The sequence below is a fragment of the Gymnogyps californianus genome, chromosome 7 (genome assembly GCF_018139145.2).
Source record: "Gymnogyps californianus isolate 813 chromosome 7, ASM1813914v2, whole genome shotgun sequence".
Lineage (NCBI taxonomy): Eukaryota > Metazoa > Chordata > Aves > Accipitriformes > Cathartidae > Gymnogyps > Gymnogyps californianus.
Genome location: NC_059477.1, coordinates 19,719,593 through 19,741,418, shown reverse-complemented (window position 1 = coordinate 19,741,418; position 21,826 = coordinate 19,719,593). Strand labels below are relative to the sequence as shown.

At 35.9% G+C, this 21,826-nt stretch overlaps 1 protein-coding gene across 6 annotated transcripts in view; it reads right to left on the bottom strand.

The window, feature by feature from the left end:
- ATF2 (activating transcription factor 2) overlaps positions 1–21,826 on the bottom strand; it is a 52,970-nt gene that overhangs the window by 8,474 nt on the left and 22,670 nt on the right. For 3 of the 6 annotated variants that reach the window (XM_050899857.1, XM_050899856.1, XM_050899858.1), the window contains 6 exons: positions 21,306–21,484; positions 20,867–20,981; positions 20,602–20,688; positions 9,090–9,239; positions 6,796–7,002; positions 865–970 (listed from right to left, as the gene is read on the bottom strand). In XM_050899857.1, the coding sequence (XP_050755814.1) occupies positions 865–970; positions 6,796–7,002; positions 9,090–9,239; positions 20,602–20,688; positions 20,867–20,981; positions 21,306–21,484 (844 nt within the window). Of the gene's footprint in view, positions 1–864; positions 971–6,288; positions 6,362–6,795; positions 7,003–9,089; positions 9,240–20,601; positions 20,689–20,866; positions 20,982–21,305; positions 21,485–21,826 lie in introns of those variants that run through there. The other 3 variants (XM_050899859.1, XM_050899860.1, XR_007766738.1) reach the window with 2 other exon arrangements.

The window sequence follows — 21,826 nt, the reverse complement described above, 5'->3', positions numbered from 1 at the left end:
CATAAAAACGAAAGCTGTGGGTTATATATTATGAATGTTGCCTAATGCATTCCCAGCTCAGTTATTTGTAACAAATTTGTGTACAATGGACAAAATTGGCCATTTATTCTACAGCAGCAGCAGCTGGTTCTGGCACTGGGTATCACATCCAAAAAGGAAGTTACAAGTCAGGAAAGCATAATTAACCTTTAAAATGCTGGAAGGATAAAAAAATCAAATGAGCAACTTTAAGTAAAAATGTGTATTAGAAAAAAATGCTACCGAAACTCTCAGTATTCCCCTTCAGTATTAGAACTGCTTTTTAAAATACCCTGTTTATAGAAAAGTAGTCGCTTACTGTGGAAATCAAAACAATCTAGAAGACATTGTACAGTAGGAGCCATGAACCTGCATCTGATTATTTTAATGGCTTGACTGATCCTGGATGTTATGGTAAATGAGGACAGCTGTTATATTACCTCTACTGAAATCTCATTACGATGAAGGAAAAAACCCACAAGGACCTTTCACTGTACTAAGCTAAGATAAAGTATAAAAAATGGTTTATCATGTGCTCTTAATACTTTAATTATATTTTCCAAAGCAGGTGTAGTAACCTATAGTCCTTAAATGCTAATTATCATATGCATTTATTAAACCAACATAAAACCTTCAATGTTATGCAACACTTCAACTGAAAGGACTCAAAAATATTTCTAAATATCACATATTCATTCCTGTCTTCCAAAAACCTTTGAGATTTAAAAAAAAAAATCTTTAATATAATATTAGAACCGCACTTCTCAATTTTAATGTTCATGCAGTTCACTTTGGCAGTATTTCATTGATGCAGCCTAAGGCTATAGGTAATGGAACATTACTCACTATGATAGCCAGATTTCTTCTGCATGGCGGTTACAGGGCAATCTTTATGAGCCAGAAGAAGCTGTTTCAGCTGTGCCACTTCATTTCTCAGCAGGGTGACTTCATTCTAAAGGAGAAGAAAGTTATGTACTTTACCAGGCTCAAACTACACACATTTTGAAGGTAAGTATTAAGTTTTACAGGATTTTCAGTTGTTCATTTAGGGGTAGATAAAATAGAAGAAGTTTCCATTTGGTATATATTGCAAAAATGTATACATTTCTTTTATCTCAGAATACATAAACATTAGCTGAAACTTGGCTAACTTTATTTTATGATTTTCTGCAACTACGAAATGCTTTTTTCGAAAATACAACATTTTTTCAGTTTGCAGATGCAGTCTACATATAGTCTCATTCACATGATCCAGCTACTGTAAGACTCTTCCGCAAGGTTTTGTGATGAATTCTAATCAGAGTAAACCTACATTTAACTACCCATATTTTAACTGATGCCACCGCCAACATTAAAAAAGGTAAAAAAAAAAAAAAATCAGCCAATGCAGAATGATTTTTGGTGACTATATTTGTACTCGGACTTTGAAAAAGAAAATCTCATGTACTGGAAAATAATTTAGTAAGTGTTTGTTGATTTTCATATTAATTTTCTCTTTGGCAACCATACATAAGTGTGTTGTATGAAGGAATCATTGATAATAATAACAAAATCCTGAAATGTCAGCTTATGTCACTAAAGCAGAGTGTAATCTAGGAGACAGCACCTGCAGAATCTAGTGACTGGGTTCATTTTCAGGCTGTGCCTTTCCACTATTGGGTGACCTTGAGCAAGGTCATTTTACTTCTTTGTGCTCCAATTTCCCCATTTGTAAAATGGAGGACAGTGATACTTACCTTCCCTGAAGCAGTTTCATATCTATAGATGAAAAGCGCTACATAACTGCATTATAGGTGACAATCCAAATTAAGAATAGTATGGCATTCTGATAGACTCATTTTCACTTTACATAGTAGAAAAATGTTTATGTATCTACAGAATCAAGGTATCTGTAACGCTTTGTGATCCCCATATCTGGTCACAATATATGCTTTTCATGGATTATTTTATTTTACATATAAATCCTTTCCATTGATACTTGAAGTTACTTTAACTATACGAACCTTTGCACATTAGCATAATATACCACACACGACATAATTGTTTGGTAAATGCGTATGTTTATGCATTTGGGAGCAAGTTAAAGAAAAAAAGACAGGAAAATCGGATTGCAACTAAAATTATTTGGAAAAAATAAAACAAAAGAAAGTCAACCTATTTACTTGAAAGCTAGAAATAAAGCAATGCAGTCAGAGAAGAGATGAATTACAACTAAAAGGATTCCATAGTAAGGAAAACAATTTTTAAGAACAGAATTTATTAGGTTTAATTACACTAAGTAACACAGTTTACAAATACTGTAACTAAAACACCAGATTTTTAAAAGAAAAGCTCCTCTTTATGTCCCCTCTCTACATCTAGAAGACAAAAAATTTCAAGCCTTTATACTTGCAAAATCCTCTTAAACTATTAAGGACTACTTTTCTATTCAGTCATTTTATTGTGTCAAATATTTCTTTTAGAAACTTTATATTTAAAACAAAAGCAAGAGCTGAAAGCAAGCCAAAAATCTGACTTCATGGACGTTTCTAATGAAAGAAAAATGTGACTGCAAACAAAAAAGGTTGCAATGAAAAAAACCCGACCAAAAACCTCACAAATTCTCTACCAGGTGGCATTACATGTCCTGAAATCTTGGGCTGTTAAGAAAGCACACTACTTCTGCCTCCAGCTCTCAGTCTCCTCTTAGTTCACCACGTTATTTACTGAGGAGCCACAAATCTGGATGCCAAGCAGGCAGCTGTACAGAATTGACATGGGGCGGGGGGGGGGGGGGAAGTGCTGATGTCATTTTGAGACACTTCTTGATAATCTACAGAAGCAGCAGTGTCCAAGAATATGAAACATACTTCTGTTAGTTTAAAGGAACGTTTGCAAAATAAGTGATCAAATTGGGAAAAGGTTTTCAGAAATTTTCTACCTTTATCTCCCACTTTTTAAGGAAGAATTTTATACACAAACAGCACATGTAAGTACGAAGTCGCTGTTTATCAGTGTAAGTAAAATTAATGTTTATGAAAAATTTTTGAAAAGGCCTTTTATAGATTAATGTCAGTTGTATTATAAATACTAAGAATTTTGCTAACAAATAGAAAAAGCAAATACATTATCTTACATTAAAGCAGATTTGAAAAAAAAAAAAAGGAACAGCATTCCTATACTAAAAAAAAGTTGAGGTATTCTCACTGAATACATAGCTAGCATTATTATTAACACGAACACTGTGTGCCAACAGTGCTATATGCAATGCACAAATCATTCCTGAAAGTAGAATAGAGTATGCTAGACACATGGTACATGGAATGTCACAGAAAGGCAATCCATGGTTGTCATTTACATATTACCAGTAAGAACCACTTCTAACTGGGTAATAAAGAGGAGTTGTTAGAACCAACTCCTACACACGTTGTAGTTTCTTACCCTGTATGTGACAATAGCAAGTCTCTTCATCTCATTCAAAACATGTTAACATGTGGTGGTCATTTAACATGTGGTTAACTTATTGAAAACAGGCTAACAAGAAACACATGGAATAAACACTTCAACAGTTGGCATGAAGATTTTTTTTGAGTTTTCACACTGGAAAGGTCCTCCTCATTAACGAGATATCAAGTCAAGTGTAGGCATCAACATTTCTTTAAATAAGCATGAAATATAGCTCACATGCTGTCTAGAAAAATTTTTATGTTCCCACATTTCAAAATGTGCTAACATTAGAAAGCAGGTTTCTGGGGGAAAGCATGTCTATTTTTACCCACACTCCATTTTTCAAAAGATGCTTTCTCTTCTGTATTCTTACGAAGGTACACCACGCAGTGTACAATATGTTCTTCTGTATCTGCCTATTTCTCCCTGGATCCAAAATGTGTATGTAATAGTGGGACCAGATTAACCCCTACTCAGCAAGGTGTAGGACAATATTTGTGAGGTATATTTACGAAAACTATCATCAGAGACAGGTAGATGTGACTTATGGGGATAGGGGATTGTCTATGGCTGAGTTAAACACTGCTCTTCCTGTTTCTTTTTGGACAACTTCAACAAGATACCCCTATATGGGAAAGGACCTTTACTTACAGACATTTCTTTCATAATTTAGCCTTCCTAAAGCAGCTTCTGCAGCATTAGTACAAACCACCACTTGATTGCTGATCCTTTAAAACCTACAATGACCCTGTGAGGAAGACAGGCCATTCTTCTACTAATATTTGCCCTCTAAGATTATTAAAGCAACAGGCACCAAATACAGACCATATAATGAACTTTGGCATCTGATCCTGCAATATGATTGAGCAGCCACGGGGGACACACTGTCAATATTTCCTTAACATGTTATATAGCATACCATACCCTGCAGTATTGTGCAAGGCACAGAGGCAACACAATGTGGTATATAAAATTTAAGATCAATAAACAAGTCAACACATCAGTAGAAAACACAGTCCACAAAAACCAAACAGTAAATAAACTTTAAAAGGTTGGAAACATGAAAAAAAACTTACTATAAGCCTGTAATAAAGATAGCCAACCTAACCTAAATACATTACTGGCGTGATGTAATAGATGGAAATTTTCCCCCAAGCAAAAATTTGAAAAATAATGCTTAAAAAGGAAATGACATTCAAACATTTAAAAGAAGAAAGCAGGCAGAAGTTATCTACAGAAAGCTGAAAACTACGGACCAAAATATATACATCAACCAAGTAAACCTCTTCAAAATTTGTATGTACTGTTAGTGAGCTTCCAGTCTCAAAAACCTTGACATTGACATTAGAAGCTTTGACACAGACATTACAAGAAAGCTACTATGTTGAAAGAAGTCAGAATTGTTAAGTGAAGCAATGCAATGTAGTCATTTTGGTATTAACCTGCTTTTGGAAATGTGACATCTCGGTAAATTCAGCTGAGCAGGTCATTTAGATATTAAACAAAATATGAACTACTAAACCCTAACACTCAGTCTATAAAACTGTACTAAGGCAAAACTCCAAACTTATTAAATTTACTATTAAATATAAAGTAAGTAATCATGGGTCATTACTGCCCACTATGCTGATCAGCTGTGTTAGGCTGTCAAGTGAAGAATTATTATGGAAATATAGGATTGATTAATGTTTTCACATAAAGTACAGTTTAATTATTTCTCTGACATTCAATTTTCTTTACAAGTCATTCTGTTCTTCACAGTTAACGGCTTTGCTTTTGGCAGACCGTAAGAAAATTCTTTTTCTTGAATTCACTATTACTGAGTTAACTCTTGGAAATCTGGAAATCTTTTGGTTATAGTACTTACATCATTTTTGGTTATAAAAATTGGTATGTATAAGTTAAAGGCAGTTCACATAATACCAAAAATTAAGTCACTAAAAAACCTGAAATATAGCCAATCTTTTTTGTTGTTTTTCTTCCTGTAGATCTACCTTCACTTGTTTCTTAGATTATTTAAGCTATGGTGCTACATATCATTTTGTCATTAATGGATTTACAGTAAGGACTGTGCTGCATTAACGGAACGCATCTAAAGACTGTGAACAGGTATGAGAAGACTATATTTGCAAGAAATTTAACTAATGCTGGTGCAGTGTCATGATTCTTGGAACACAGGAAACGATTTCACATTGTCTGCTTAGGAAGGAATTTCTTCCATTTTACAGTCTGGGATGCTGAGTATTTTTAAAGACATGAACGTGAAGATGACTGATACACTGTAATTTTGATTACATGATAAAAAGTAATCTCAACATGCTCTACTTTCCTGTTGGTCAAACTGGGACATTTTCTTTGTCAAACAGCATGAAAGAGGAGTTTTAATAGGAAGGAAAAGATCTGTGAATTTGACTCAGTGAACAGCTCTGATGAAAGAATAAGAAGTGAAACTTTAACATATCAAAACTCTTTCCATTGCATTTTCTAAATGAATGCTTCATTTAGGAAATGATATCATTTTTCCTTTCTGTAATTTTCAAAACAAAGCTTTTAGACTTTTTATTTTGAAACAATACTTTGTGCCAATTCTCATGTGCTTCTGGAAAAAACTAAGAAAGTATGCTTTAATATTTAATAGTAAACAAAAGGGTCATGGACTGTTCTACAGGGGAAAAGTGTGTCCACATCACAACTTTCCAAGATTGACAACCTCAGATGAGGCGGAAAAATGAGTCGCAACATACACTAGACTACCCTCTTACAGTATACTTCCCTCACTATAGGATTTACGCACACTGGAAGGGCAGTGTGGTGAAATGTGCACTGCCACTGCCTGTGCTGTACCTGTTCTGTGGACAAAAGAGGCCTTCAGTTTCCAGTGATGTCAATCTGGCACCTTTCACGAGCACTACATTCACTTTAAAGGAAAAAAAGTGAAGTTAAAAAGAACCAAAGGAAATCAAACCAAATCTTATTTAAATAACTCAGGCTGTGATACAAATTATTAAGAGCAAGATGTTTTTAAGGTAGGGCTATTACTTTGCTAATAAGCCTTTACTCCAACACATCTTGTCATCCTTGTTTAGTATCACACTCTGAAAGTTATTTAAAATGGAACAAAGGACAAAAGGGTATGATCCTAAAGTTTACACATCCTGGAATCTGTATTCTCTTATATTCTTATTTTACTGCTATACGCAATTACTGCTCAATTTTCAATTCTGACCTGAGCCACCAGTTACAAAACCATTTATATTTCAGATTTCATGCAAAGTTTAAGTTCCATTGATCCAGGATCACTGTCTAAGAATGGAAAAACTTACTCATTTTTACTTGAAATAAAAGGTATACCTGTAACTGGCCATTTAGCGAGCTCAGGTCCTCAGCTTTTTTCTCCAATGACTGCACCCAGACTTTCCGTTTCTGCCGGCATCTGGAAGCAGCAGCCCGGTTTCGCTCCAGAAACTTTCTTCTTTTCTCATCAGGGTCTTCATTGGCAGCTCTTCTTCGCCGACCACCTGTATTTGGTGTTTGTGGTGTAGGCTGAGCTGGTGATGCCTGAAAACAGTAAAAAGTATTAAAGAAGTTATCAGTATAATACTATTCATGACTTAACCTACAGCACTAGTATAAATACACATCACATCTTGAGAAAAGCATTCACAACATTTCTAAATACATTCAGGTTATTCACATTTCTTTTGTGGACAGCTATGTCATTTAACTCTACAGCTATGTTTTAAAAAATTTTACTGTATTTACACTCCTTACCACATTACATTAACATATAACATTTTAATCATGACTCTAGCTTTGGTTTAAAATTACACTAAAAGAAGCCACTCACTTCACAGAGTTAAATTTATATGACGTTTACGTTCTGCAACTGAATAAAGCCTGGAAGCAATACTTCTTTAGATGGACCCTCAGACTTTTTTTTTTACTGATTCTGATGACACAAGTATTTACAAAAGGTAAACTTTAAAAAGCTCTTCCACCCAAAATAGCTTTTAAAAGTTACATTTAGCAGGAAATAAATTTTCTACTTTTCACCCTTCCCAAATACTCTTCCCACAAATCTAGTCACAACTGAAATACTGCACAGTTCTTTATGCCCAATATATAGAAGCTGTTTGACAAATGCTGTCAGTGCTGATGCTCACTGATCCCTCGATCTCCAGATCGCGATTTCCTATTTGTTGATGTGTTCTCTACCACTGCATACCAAATTCCCTTATATCCACCCACATATTACGACAGGATCAAAATATTTCAATATTTTAAATTTTACATTATACTCCTTTCATAGCTGCATACAGACCCTAGGCAAAGATTTAATGAATTATGATAACAATATAATGGATCTTAAAATCCTTTCAAGTGATAGGATAGACAGAATATAACTGTCTACATGACATTCACAGGTGCACCTGCACACTCAGTCTAGCACAGTAAAAAAGTTTTATTTTTAAATTAAAAACTCCAAACACATATCAATTGGCATATCAATTTGGCATAAATTCTAGATAGCTAATAATAAAAAAACCCTGGGAACTCAAATCAGCCTTTTAGGAATGAAACACTTGCAATTTTTTTTTTTTTTTTAAATACTAATTATAAAAGTAACCACAGAATAACCAAACAGAAAGCTTTTCATCTTGAAAACTCTGCTATGTGATATTATGAAAATATTCTTTTAAAAAACTTAGGGTAGTAGGGGAGAACAGCAGCCTTAAGAAGGAGATCATTTTACAATGGGTAACCTTTTTCCTCTTTTTGCTCCAAACCTATTTGTTTTGATACATTATTTGATTTCACTGGCCAGTCTAAGAATCTGAGTGCTTTCACTGTAGATGCAGGTCCTTCTGGTTCTGGGCCAAGTATGTAGCTTTTATAAAATTGGTATTATGCTACAAATTCTGAAAATAACTCTTAGAGATTTTTCAAAGCATTTTGCAAACACATTCCAACAAGTTTTTTAGAAGTAGAACAGCAGCAACCCTCCAGGATTCACCCAGGGAAGTATCTCTTTCCTCCAGCAGCACTCCCACTTCCAGTCTGACTCAGAGGTCTTGCCCTTTATTCCCTTGTTCTCATCTATCATCCCAAAGGGACAGCACACCATTCCTAAACTCAGAGCCCTCCTTTTCAGTACCCGGGATGACACAGTACACTTAATCACACAGTTGAAACTCTTTGTGTGGCAGCCCAGAAAAGATCCTTCAAGAAAATTAACACAAGCATGATACCTAATGCAGTTAAAAAAAATTCTGAAGAGTGTTTATGATATAAAATATTAAACACATACAATATAAATACAAAATAAAAGCACTTAGTTTTTTCAACTATGTATTAACCAGCTGTACAATTTTCAGTTACCACAGAATTTCCTGTTAATGAACTCCAGAAATCAGAAGGACTTAGTTCTAAATTTGAGCAGATAGATAATATCTATTTTGAAATTATCATCTTGGATAATATGTTTTAGAAGCATTTAAGAACATGTAAGAACTATAAACATTTTACTGCTACAGTCTGTAGCACGTTAACTTCTATTTTACAAATCAAGAGTAAAGAAAAAAAGGGGGGGTTTTTTGCATAACAAAGAAGGGAGTAGGAAGTGCATGTCCACCCTGTTGTCATACCGGTGTTTCAGTCGTTGAAGTTGCAGGTTGTTGTAGTGATTGTGGTCGTGGTTCTTCTGACTGAGTCCTAACCAACCCACTTGGATGTCCCTTGGCAGTATCTCCATTTGTTACCTGAGGGTGCTGCTGGGTCAAGGCTGCTTTCAATCTCTGAAAGCAGAAAAAAAGAAGAGGAAAAAAAAAGGAAATAAGCTACCATGCTAACTTGAGAAGTTATTAATTATTTATATTAGTAGTTACTTCCATTTTGGAAACAGGAGCTCCAACTCTAAAATAGCTGTTTCTTTTTATAGGCTTTCAACAGTGATCTAGGCATGTACCTACTAATAGGTGATAACTTCTTGCAAGCATGACAATAGCAATGAGGCTTTACATAAGATCTCAGAAAGAGAAGGATGGTAACCTGTATGGAGAACTAAACAGAAAGCCTCCTTCATGATGAACTGTGTCCACAAAGAGATGACTAGAAGGCCATGAACAAACAGTTGCTGAGGCTGGTATTACACCAGGCACAGATCAGAAAGATAACAACCACACATGAGGGAAAATAGGTAAAAAACAGAACACACACTTATTTCTGTTTTAAAAATTCTGGTGTTCTCCATCCATTTTTAAATAGTTTGTTATGACTCCACTTTTTCATGGTCTTTACAAATACTCACCTCTACAATCCTTCCTATGAGTAATTATTAGATAAAAGCCAAGGTCTTTGCTGAAACATCTCAATAATGCACAAAATAATAACCAGCTTCAGGTTATATGTAAAGATTAGCTTTTATTTATATAGAAAAGGGTCATACTAAATTTCAGTACATACAACCGCTCATAATTCCAGATTCTTTCTTAAAATTTCATGAATATTGTATAATTTATCATGAAACTTTCAGTTTTACTGAAGAATTTACCTTACTAGACTAATGGTATTAAAGAACGTTTTTCTACTGAGCACTGGATTTTTAAAGAAACCAATCCAAGTTTATGAAAAGGTTAATGACTTAATACATGACAGTTTATGAAAACTCTGATAACTTGTATCATCATATTTTGGAATATGAACACAGTATTAAAAAGTACTAATATTAATAGAATGTCTTAAAAATGCTGGAGCTAGGCTGCATTTGGTCAGCTCAAAATAAGCAGAAGACTTTGCACCTATTTATGCAGATATTCTCTATGAACTGTAGTATCCAATATCTCTCAACAATTAAGTCATTGGAATATAGCGACAGCTCTCTCCTACCTTGCACGATGATAGGCTTTCCTGGATCCTATTCTACAATTAGAACAACAGATTGCAGATTACCTCTGTCAGAATTGCAAAAAATCTTCAGGTCTGCAATATGACAGGTTACATCAACTATCAAATCCGTATAGTTGACTGTAGCACCTAACCACCACCAGTAGATAGACCATTTGAGGACTACGAAGAGAACCGAGAAACTCCAACATTCCTCTGCTGGCTTGCGATTAAGGAATCTTTAGCCAGTGACTTCTGTAGTAAGTCTTTTCTGTAGTGACTGCTCTAGATTGAATTAACAGCACACATTACCCCAGACAGGGACCATTCAAGTGTACACAGAAATTCAGTGTTAATGAAGTTCTGTTCCCCACCTCATTTTTGTATCAACTTTGTAAGTTTCCCAGAATGAAGAAGGTGCTTTCAGAAAAGTACACAAAACAAATTTACAGTCATTTCCCCAGTGCTCAGCTCTACCAACAAAGATTTAGGATAGCTGCAGGTATTAGGGCAGGATGACACAAATTTTTAAGATAACATGCCCATAATTCTTAGTATATGTACAGCACTCTGAAAATCCTAAGCCCTTAGGTAGTTGTTCTAACGCTTTCTTTACAGCATTAAAACAAACTCAAGAATTAATTTGTACCTTCCTAATTCACCTTGGAAAAACAAGCTAACAAAATTTCAGTCCCTGTCTCCAGCTAAACAAGCGCAGAAAGGCCTAAGTGTTTTCTAATCGTCTAACTAAAGTTACTAAAACCAAACTCTATGATCTAATTACAATAATTGAAAGATTTCCCCCCGACTCTTTAAAATTCTAACTAATCCTGGTCATTAAATGGTAAAGTTTTCTAAGCTACCACCAGGACTACCAGGGAAACACATAACTTCCAAATCACTTTTTAAAAAATATTTTTTAAAGAAAGTAGCAAGTATTTAATGTTAATATGCCAATTTTATGCAATATCCTTTCCATAAGTTATTAACATCTGATTTTTTACAATATATTTTCATTTATTATCTCAATTACTTTAGAAGTATTTCTTGTATCGTAACTTGCTGTTTAGCAGGACGTGACAAACTTTCAGGAGTCAAAAAATCAAGATAGTAGTGACAGTACAAATTAGTTGTAACAAATTAGTTACAATATGTCTATTTTAACTTCTGCTGAGGTTTTAAAGGGTATGCTCTCTTTTATTTCAAGCCATCATACTAGGAGATTTTTAAAAGTTACTGTCTCAAAAACTACTCAACCAAGACACAGCAACTTGCCATATATATATATACACTCCTCTTCCACTGCCGTGAGAAGTAAAAATGATTAAATTTCATCCAACTCAAGTGTCCAAATATGTAAGTTCAGTGATAACAAGCTAACTTCTAATTTTCACGGCAGTGGAGCATAAACATTTATATAGTTAGTATGTGTATGGCCAGAGTGTCTGATCTACTCTGCTCGTGATTGCATACGCAAATCTTGATATAAGCATCCTCCACAAAAATACCCCAAACCAATAGAGTCTATGAACTCCTAGAAACGCTTTGTAGTGTTTGCTTAAAGCTGGTTACTTAAAGTTTCACTAGCACACCCATTAGTGAAAGAGAGCCCAAGTTCAGAAGATTTGGGAGATCAAACAAACCTAATTAGTTGTTTTTGTTTTTTTTAATGTGCACATAAGGCAAATAACTGTTATTATTGTCTAGCTCCATTCTTTCTACTTCTGCATTTCTGTGTTAAAGAAATATTCACAAAGTTAACCTAAAATGAAAGGCAGTTCATGCTATTAAATTTGTATATTTTACATTTAATTTAAAAATGGCAGTAGAAAGTGAAAGAAATAGCACAATACTATCTGCATTATAAAAGACCTATCATCAGGCACAATGGATGTGCAAACAGTCAAAGTAGGACTTAACTTTCCCTATTGTAATGCTAACATTTAAACATTATAATTTTTTAAATTTATAAGTAAATAAACTCTTTTTGAAAATTACATTGTTAAATGTAATGTACTATGGAAACAGAAATAGAAAGATAATTGTTTTTAGTTTTATATTACAGAGTTTAAAAGTTGAAATTCAAACAGTTATGATTAAAATTATCCACAAACGCAGAAATATTGTGAAAACCTGAGGAATATCTACAGATTTTCACAAGGAGATATCCAGCTCATGTATTTAAAAGGTTTTGTATTTTAGAAGGTAATGCTGGAGTAAAATACTAGATGGATGTCATGCTTCCTGTGAGTAGGGAGATAGTCACCCCAAATACAATGAGAATCTCAGTTTTAAAAATCAAGTATATTGAAACAAATATTAGAATAAATGTATATAAGCATTATTATGTGGGGAAACCTGATGACAACCAAAGTTTGTTTGATATTATTTGGTTATTAGAGGCAAACTAAAACTGGTATTACTCAAACAGCTTAATAGCTTTTAAAGTCTTTATTAGCAAGGTTTTATTGTTTGTGTATATCCTTGAAAACAAATCCTCACCGCATCTGTCAAAATTTGGTAGGACTAGATCACTCCATCAAGAGCTCACAGAAACAAGATAATATTCTCCAGAAACAATTTGTGAAAAACTCAGATCCATATTTCATATCTGCCACAAAAGCTCATCAGAGTAATAACCCTCCTTCTCCTGGGTGTTATCCTACCATCTGCTGCTCTATTACTTATCTTTATTTTGCAACTAATTAACAGCATAATCTTCTAAATTCAGCAAGTTAATTATCATTATTGTGGTCTTTGCAGCATCATCAGTCCTTATGAAGTCTTGTCTCTCCACCCCCAGAGAACATATGAAAATGAAGTAGGTTGTGAGAGAGTCTGTTTCTTTAGAGTAGGCTCATTAGGTGTTTGCTGATTAGCTCGGCATGCAGAGAGACAGGTCAGAAGAATTCTGCTGAACACAAGGTCCCATGCCGGGCTCCAGCAAGTTAATGTTGGTTTCTGAACATTTGCCAAGCTGCCCTCTGTCACTTCTCAGTAGAAGCCTCCTGCAGAAAGCCTACTGGTTGCCCACTGCGTGCAAGGTATTTCTCAGATTGTGACAAAAGGTTTTATATGGGTAGGAGGAGACAGAGGGAAACATTCAGTGTTAAAGCAATTTTTAAGTTCTTCGGAAACTTCTGCAATCCATGCAGAAGGGTCTGAACATTAAGTTTGTGTCCACAAGCTGTACACTCAAAAAAACGATGTTTTACGACTAGGAGTAACTCATGGCTCACATTTCATATACAGAAAACATACAATTACAGATCTTCTCACAAAAAGATCAGAAGCAATTCTGTAATATTTAGAATCATACATCCTTATCTTAGTGAGGAAGTATTTTTGGTTTTTTTAAACACACCTACTGCATCTACTTCTAAGCCCCTCTAAAACACCACAAAACTGACTTATGCATTTGATTTTACTTAAGTATGTGGAAGTTAGTTTCTTTAGCATAACAACAAATATAGAGTCACGCCAGAAAAACTGACAATTTATATTACTGTGTGCCACAGAAATCTGAAACTCATTTTCACTCCTATTGAATGTCATTCTCAGTACAAGATACAAGGATATTTTCAAAAGAATAGCAGTAAAAGACAGCTTGTGTCTGAATAAAATCTCTAGTCATATTTCACTTCAGTTCTACAAGCAATAGGAGAAAAAGGATCCAAGAATGTTAAAAACTATAGTAACAGTGCCTTTCATAGGTGTGAATGGACCCGCTCTGTTCACTACAATAACTTCAATACTGGACAATAAAATTAAAATGTAATCTAATTCCATGTAATTATCTCATAGCACTGAAACAAGTATAGCACTGTATATGTTTCAGTGCTGAAGCAGACACTAAGACTGTGCTTAACACACTCTTCCACTAAATTTCAGCTGTTTCAGTCGAGAGCCTCTTGCAATAATGTAACCAATCGTAAGGATTTGGCTCACTGCATAGTAAATTTTTAAATTTTTGTCTGTCATGGCTTTTATATTTTTTTTCTTTTTTTTGTTACGACTTTTTTTTTCCTCCCAGTCATTATTCCTTGCAGTTGGTATACATTTTTCTATCTGCTATTTCACTCAGTGAACCTGTTCTCACACACAACTGTCCCTCTATGGAATTCATGTGATCATTTAGTGTCAGGCAACTTTAATGGTAACCAGAGAAAAGAGCATTTCAGCAAAGAAAGAACAGAGTTCTAGAAGTGACATCTCAGTAACTCGCTTCACATGAATAACCAAAACTGCCATGCTGAAGGAGTTTGACACTTCTATCAAATATAGAAATACACACACAGTTCTGATTATTACGCATTAAGCTTCGACACTCTAATCTAAAAACACTTTCAAATGTCATGAGAGCCCATTTACAAACTGAAAAAAAGTCTCCAAAAGCTGTCCATAGTGGGAAAAAAAAAATACCCAGTAAGTATATTAGTTCCCTTATCTTTAAAGGGTTTTAAGACTTCCAGGATGGCTGAAGAAAAATTTTAATTGTGTTATAGGAAGGCATCCTATGCCCATTACCAAAGACGTCTCCTTCCAGTTATTGTAAGTTTTAGCTTTTAGAAATCAAAATGTCAGTTTGTTTTACCAAAGTTCATTCATGATTTTATATAAACAACTATATGATGCTCTATGTACAATGTGGTATATGCAACAACAGGTATTCATCAAAATAGAAGAAAAGTGTTGTTTTCACATTAATAAAAATATAGAAATCAAGTTCTCCAAATCCATATTTAAATAATTAAACTCCATATCATTAGGAAATAATGGCACTACAATCTGTAATTTGATTTTTATCAACTTAGTTCTCACCTTCACTTAAAAAAAAATGGAAGTTTACACAACAGTAGCCTTTTGTAAACAGGTAAGAGAAGAAATGAATGATTGAGATGAGGAATGAAATCAGAGCACAAAATGCTTTTCTTATTATGAAACTCTAAAATACGTTAGTTCCTTGAAATGTCATGCAAGAAACAAACTGCAGAAATAGCCTCTGTAAAGAAAGGCACATAGCACAAATGAAGGGAAGTGCCCGGTTCCTGCCTTGGTTTGTGCCAGGTATTTCATCCAAAACATAAGGAGTTGTGCCTCCTACACAGGACAGATCTATATCTGATAACAATTCAGCAATTTGGGGATGCTGCATCTTAAAGTGACAAAGTTACTGCAAACAGCTCTTCAAGAATTTTACTCAACCTCTGAAGTAGGTAGATCTGTGTCAATTAAGAATACCTTGAAATAGTATTGTCATACATATGATAGTAGAAAATGCAGAATACTATATGAGGAAAGTATGGTCTTTGAATAAAAAAAAGATTCAAACAATGATGGCCAAAAGCCTATTTGACAAAACCCTTTGGAGATATGAAAAAACACGTTAACTTTCCAAATTTTGCATCCCATACACTGCCAAACTTACTTAATACCTGAGTAATAGTTGCAATGTTAGGAAATTATTCAAGCATGTTTTTTTGTATTTGCTACATATTCTATTTCTACATTTTATAATGCAATATGAAAAAACCCGTGAGACTGCAAGGTCTGTCTATAAAGAACAATAAAAATTTTCTCCAAATAATAAGTAACAAATAAAACAAAGCAACAGCCAAGAAAATTCCACAGATCTATAAAAAGCCTAACTCCTGGGCCTTGATTGTTGAGAAGGGAACATCACAGCTTCACCCCTTCATCCAGCTTTCTGTCCAAAAGACACTAAGAATACTAGGCTGATAGACTTCATAGAATCATAGAATCGTTTAGGTTGGACAAGACCTTTAAGATCATTGAGTCCAACCATTAACCTAGCACTGCCAAGTCCACCACTAAACCATGTCCCTAAGTGCCACATCTACGTGTCTTTTAAATACCTCCAAGGATGGTGACTCAACCACTTCCCTGGGCAGCCTGTTCCAATGCCTGACAACCCTTTCAGTGAAGAAATTTTTCCTAATATCCAATCTAAACCTCCCCTGGCGCAACTTGAGGCCATTTCCTCTTGTCCTATCGCTTCTTACTTGGGAGAAGAGACTGACACCCACCTCACTACAACCTCCTTTCAGGTAGTTGTAGAGAGCAGTAAGGTCTCCCCTGAGCCTCCTTTTATCCAGGCTAAACAAGCCCAGTTCTCTCCATCGCTCCTCATAAGACTTGTTCTCTAGACCCTTCACCACCTTTGTTGCCCTTCTTTGGATGCGCTCCAGCACCTCAATGTTTGTCTTGTAGTGAGGGGCCCAGAACTGAACACAGTATTCGAGGTGCGGCCTCACCAGTGCCGAGTACAAGGGGACGATCACTTCCCTAATCCTGCTGGCCACGCTATTTCTGATACAAGCTAGGATGCTATTGGCCTTCTTGGCTACCTGGGCACACTGCCAGCTCATATTCAGCCGGCTGTCGACCAATACCCCCAGGTTTTCCGCCCGGCAGCTTTCCAGCCACTCTTCCCCAAGCCTGCCACGTTGCATGAGGTTGTTGTGACCCAAGTGCAGGACTCAACACTCAGCCTTGTTGAACCTCATACAATTGGCCTCAGCCCATCGATCCAGCCTGTCCAGATACCTCTGTAGAGCCTTCCTACCCTCAAGCAGATCAACACTCCCACCCAACTTGGTGTCATCTGCAAACTTACTGAGGGTGCACTCGATCCCCTCGTCCAGATCATTGATAAAGATACTAAACAGAACTGGCCCCAATACTGAGCCCTAGGGAACACCACTTGTGACCAGCCACCGACTGGATTTAACTCCATTTACCACAATTCTTTGGGCCCAGTCATCCAGCCAGTTTTTTACCCAGCAAAGAGTACGCCCATCCAAGCCATGAGCAGCCAGTTTCTCCAGGAGAATGCTGTGGGAAACGATGTCAAAGGCTTTACTAAAGTCTAGGTATACAACATCCACAGCCTTTCCCTCATCCACTAAGTGGATCGCCTTGCCATAGGAGATCAGGTTAGTTAAGCAGGACCTGCCTTTCATAAACCCATGCTGACTGGGCCTGATCACTTGGCTGTCCCGTACATGCTGCGTGATGGCACTCAAGACGATCTGCTCCATAACCTTCCCTGGCACCGGGGTCAGACTGACAGGCCTGTAGTTCCCCGGATCCTCCCTTCCGGCCCTTCTTGTAGATGGGCGTCACAATTAATAACTTTCAGTCAACTGGGACCTCCCCGGTTAGCCAGGACTGCTGATAAATCATTGAAAGTTGCTTGGTGAGCACTTCCGCCAGCTCCCTCAGTACCCTTGGGTGGATCCCATCCAGCCCCATAGATCTGTGGGTGTCTAAGTGGTGTAGCAGGTCGCTAACCATTTCCCCTTGGATTATGGGGGCTTCATTCTGCTCCCTGTCCCTGTCTTCCAGCTCAGAGGTCTGAGTACCCAGAGAACAACTGGTCTTACTACTAAAGACTGAGGCAAAGAAGGCATGAAGTACCTCAGCCTTTTCCTCATCCTTTGTCACTACGCTTCCCCCAGCATCCAATAAAGGATGGAGATTCTCCTTAGCCCTCCTTTTGTTGCTAATGTATTTATAGAAACTTTTTTAATTGGCTTTTACAGCAGTAGCCAGATTAAGTTCTAGTTGGGCTTTGGCCCTTCTAATTTTCTCCCTGCATAACCTCACAACATCCTTGTAGTCCTCCTGAGTTGCCTGCCCCTTCTTCCAAAGGTCATAAACTCTCCTTTTTTTTCCTGAGTTCCAGCCAGAGCTCTCTGTTCAGCCAGGCCGGTCGTCTTCCCCGCCGGCTCGGCTTTCGGCGCATGGGGACGCCCTGCTCCTGTGCCTTTAAGATTTCCTTCTTGAAGAATGTCCAGTCTTCCTGGACTCCTCTGCTCTGCCCTTCAGGACTGCCTCCCAACATGAGGGAGAAATGTGGCTATGGTAGGCAAAAGGACACAGGAAGCGTTCCCAGTGTCCTGCTAACTTAAACATATCAATAAATCCACAAATTGCAGCATACTGTTAACAGATGAAACATATACTGTGATGAAACATATACTGTTCACCTATTAAATTTCGGTGTAATAGCTTATATTTCAACTCTAAATGTGAACTATTAATGAAATAAAAAGCAAACAAGTAGCCGTAAAACTAAATATTAAGTCTTCTGTTGGCTTAACCAGGAACACAAGTGAAAAATAAACCTGATTACCATACTTTTGCAGAATTTAGTATGTAGCAAGCAAAATTATTTTCAAGAGATACATGAAAAAGAAAGGATTTGGCATCACAAAGAATTAAATTTTAAAAATTAAGTAGAACTTTACAGTTAATAAACCATCACATATCTGCCAACAATGCATCACATGGCATATTGAGTTAGTCTTCCTGTTGGAAGCTTTTCTACATAAACATTAAGTTTCTCATTAAATTGCTTTTACTTTAGGAGTGATAAGAAATTAAGTTTTTTATTTTTGTGAACAGGCACTATATAAAAGTAAATGAGCATAAGAAATATACATAATTCTGATATTCTTGAATTCTGCTCATGCTTTATATTGTGACAAGAAAGGAAAGAAGAAATACTGCAAATACCCTTTTTACAGTCTCACTTAAAAAAAAGATAAGCAATCACTGAAATGCATATATTAGCTAAATTCTAACGAGAAGACTAATGAGACTGTTAAATTTTAAGTCTAATGATCTGTTTTTCTTTGCATCTGAGTGATTGCTTCTTCCAACGTGAGATCAAAGTCTTCAACACATACATGTATTTCCTTCCCCCCTTTAAAGCCTCATAAGTGCAAATCACTCAGTAATATGCTTAAAAACCTAATTTCTTGCCCATCTACAAAATTATTTGGAACGAATTCCTCCTGGATTTCACAAAGCAGAATTCAGTGCATGAGTCTCCTGACTAAGGAATGTGCAATTTCTGAGAAAACAGTTCTTGTTTTCACTTTCTTACATTCTTCTCTCCTGGATTTAAGTTAAAGTCATCTCATCAGAGCTGGTTACATTTAAATATTTCCTCAGGTATTAAAAGATTCCTTTTCCCATTCCTAGGGGGACAAGGATGCACAGAAACAGCCCTTCTTCCTTTCTGTCCCTCTCTACACTATTTTAAAAGTCATCGTCTTCAACAGAGGAGGATAATGAAGGAAGACCTGACAGCATTAGGAAAAGTCACTGCACTGGTGACCAGCTCTCTACAATAGTTTCAGTATTTGGTGAATGTGCTCTAGTGTGCCCACTATACTGGAATCCCATTACTCCGGACAGCAGAATAATTAGTATTCCCAGACTCACTGTTTTTCACATTGTGGTCTGAGGAGAGAAAATGGGTAAGGAAAGAAAGCCCACAGGTTTAGGTCAAGAAGAATGAGATATCAAAGGATGTTAAGGGCATCCTCCCACTTATCAATATTGATGTACAAAAATGTATTTTATCTAGCAGGTGTTCCTGATTCTTTTTTAGCACAAAGTAAGAGTCAGAAGAGGGAACACTACTTCACAAGACAGAGACTGTTTACAGAGGCATCTTGTAAATACATAAATGGGTTAATTATTGTTTAATAATAGATTTTCTATTGCTTTAGAACAGTTGGAACAAACAAACAAGACAGCAAAAACAGAAAAGCAACTACCTAATGTTGCAGAAAATTTTAAGAAATTGATTAATTCAAACTACCACTATAACTGGATCACTAATATTTTAAAAAAAACAAAATAAACTTTCTTCTGCTTGTTTTACTCATGATTTTCCCAAATAATCCCCAAACTCCCAAAACTGCCCCGACACAACAGAAACAACCTCCACACAAAACAATTTCCTATGTCAGTAATACATATCTAATTACAAAACTCTTGCCAAAAGGACTATATTCAGTTGAGATTCTGAAAACATTGTTAAAAAAACTTTTTCTTTTCCTAGTTTTTTTAAGAAATATCATATCCTTTGGGAGGAAACATATTCTGCTTCTCTGAAGGTGATGTTCACTGTTAACATGCTACTAATTTTGTCTGTCTTCCAACTAACATTTCCTATCCTCCAATACAAGGAGCAAGAAGGAGTTTAGTTAAAAATCTAGTTCATTTAAAAGAATGATTGAAAATAAGATCAAAATTACCATTAACAACAGAACTAACATAGGCTGGAATTTGAAATAACTGTAAAATAAACGCAGCTGTTATTTTTCCGTTTTTATTAAATTTGTACTTGCAGAATTTAGACTAATAAAAGAAAACTAAAGCTGTTTTAAAAAGCAATAGAATTTAATTAACTTCTCAAGTTACTCTTCTTGAGGAATAATGGAGTTTTTCACTTACCAATTTAGCCTCAGACTGCACTGGCTGTGGGGAGGAAGGCCCTGGGATTCCTGGGATACTAGGCACCATGGTGACAGGTCTAACAAGCTGACCAGATAAAGTATAAAAATGAAGAAAACCTGAGTATGTTATCATAACAGAGAGCATATGACAGCACTACCCTCTGAAGCCAAAACAGCTATCAAGCTGCTTAAAACTAAGTTCTATGCTGCACTTATGCAAATCTGCTCCACTTTCAAATTAATATAGCATCATGCTTACTTACTGGAACTGCAGCAGGGACATGCACATTAGAATTTGTGATAGATGCAGGAATAGCAACAGGCATGGTTTGTCCATTAGGAAGATGTAACAGCAGAGGAAAAGGACCTGGAACTGGACTGAAAAAGGAACGAACTATATAAAAGAAAACTTATCCAGAGAAGAGAACAAGTTTACACATTATTTTAAATTGGTTTGTTTGTTTACAGTTGTAATGTAATATTTATTTGGAGATCAAAAATATGAACTTATAATTCCATGTTCTCTACATCACTATTTCACATGTAGTGAAAGTTGTATATTTCATATGTAGTAAAGCACCACATTACACCAAAGCATCTCAAATTTGTACATTAACTGCAGAAACAGTAACTGAAAGTAAACAAGACAAAATACTTTCAAATTCTGTAAGAAAACATTTTACTAAGATTTATGTAACTTACACTATTGGTCTGTTAGAGGATGGAGCCTGGGTAATAACAGTACTAGATGTTGGTGATGGTATTGCCTGCTGAATAATAACACTTGAGTCAGAACTCGTAAGTAGTACATTAGGAACCTGTAGCGACGCTGGACGAACTATTGTTGATGTAGGCTGTGCGGTCTGCTGCAGTGACACTTCCTGAGGAAAAACAAAGATTAATCAGTTTGTAAAATACAATTATAGACCATTAATTCCGACTGTTAAATGAACACAGTTCAATGGAACAAATCAGAATTTCTATAACATTATGCAAGTAGAATCAGTTATACAATTAAAAACATTAAAAAAAAACCCCTTTGGATGAATCATTTAAACCATCAAAGTGAAATTGTTCCAATGACAGTGATTTTAGTTTTATGACAAACCCTGGCTCAATTTCTGCTAAGGCTACTATTACTTGTAACTCAGTTTTGATCAGGTATTGAGGTTTTTTTGCCAAGAAACCCACGGCACTATCAGCACCATCATGTCTACCCACAC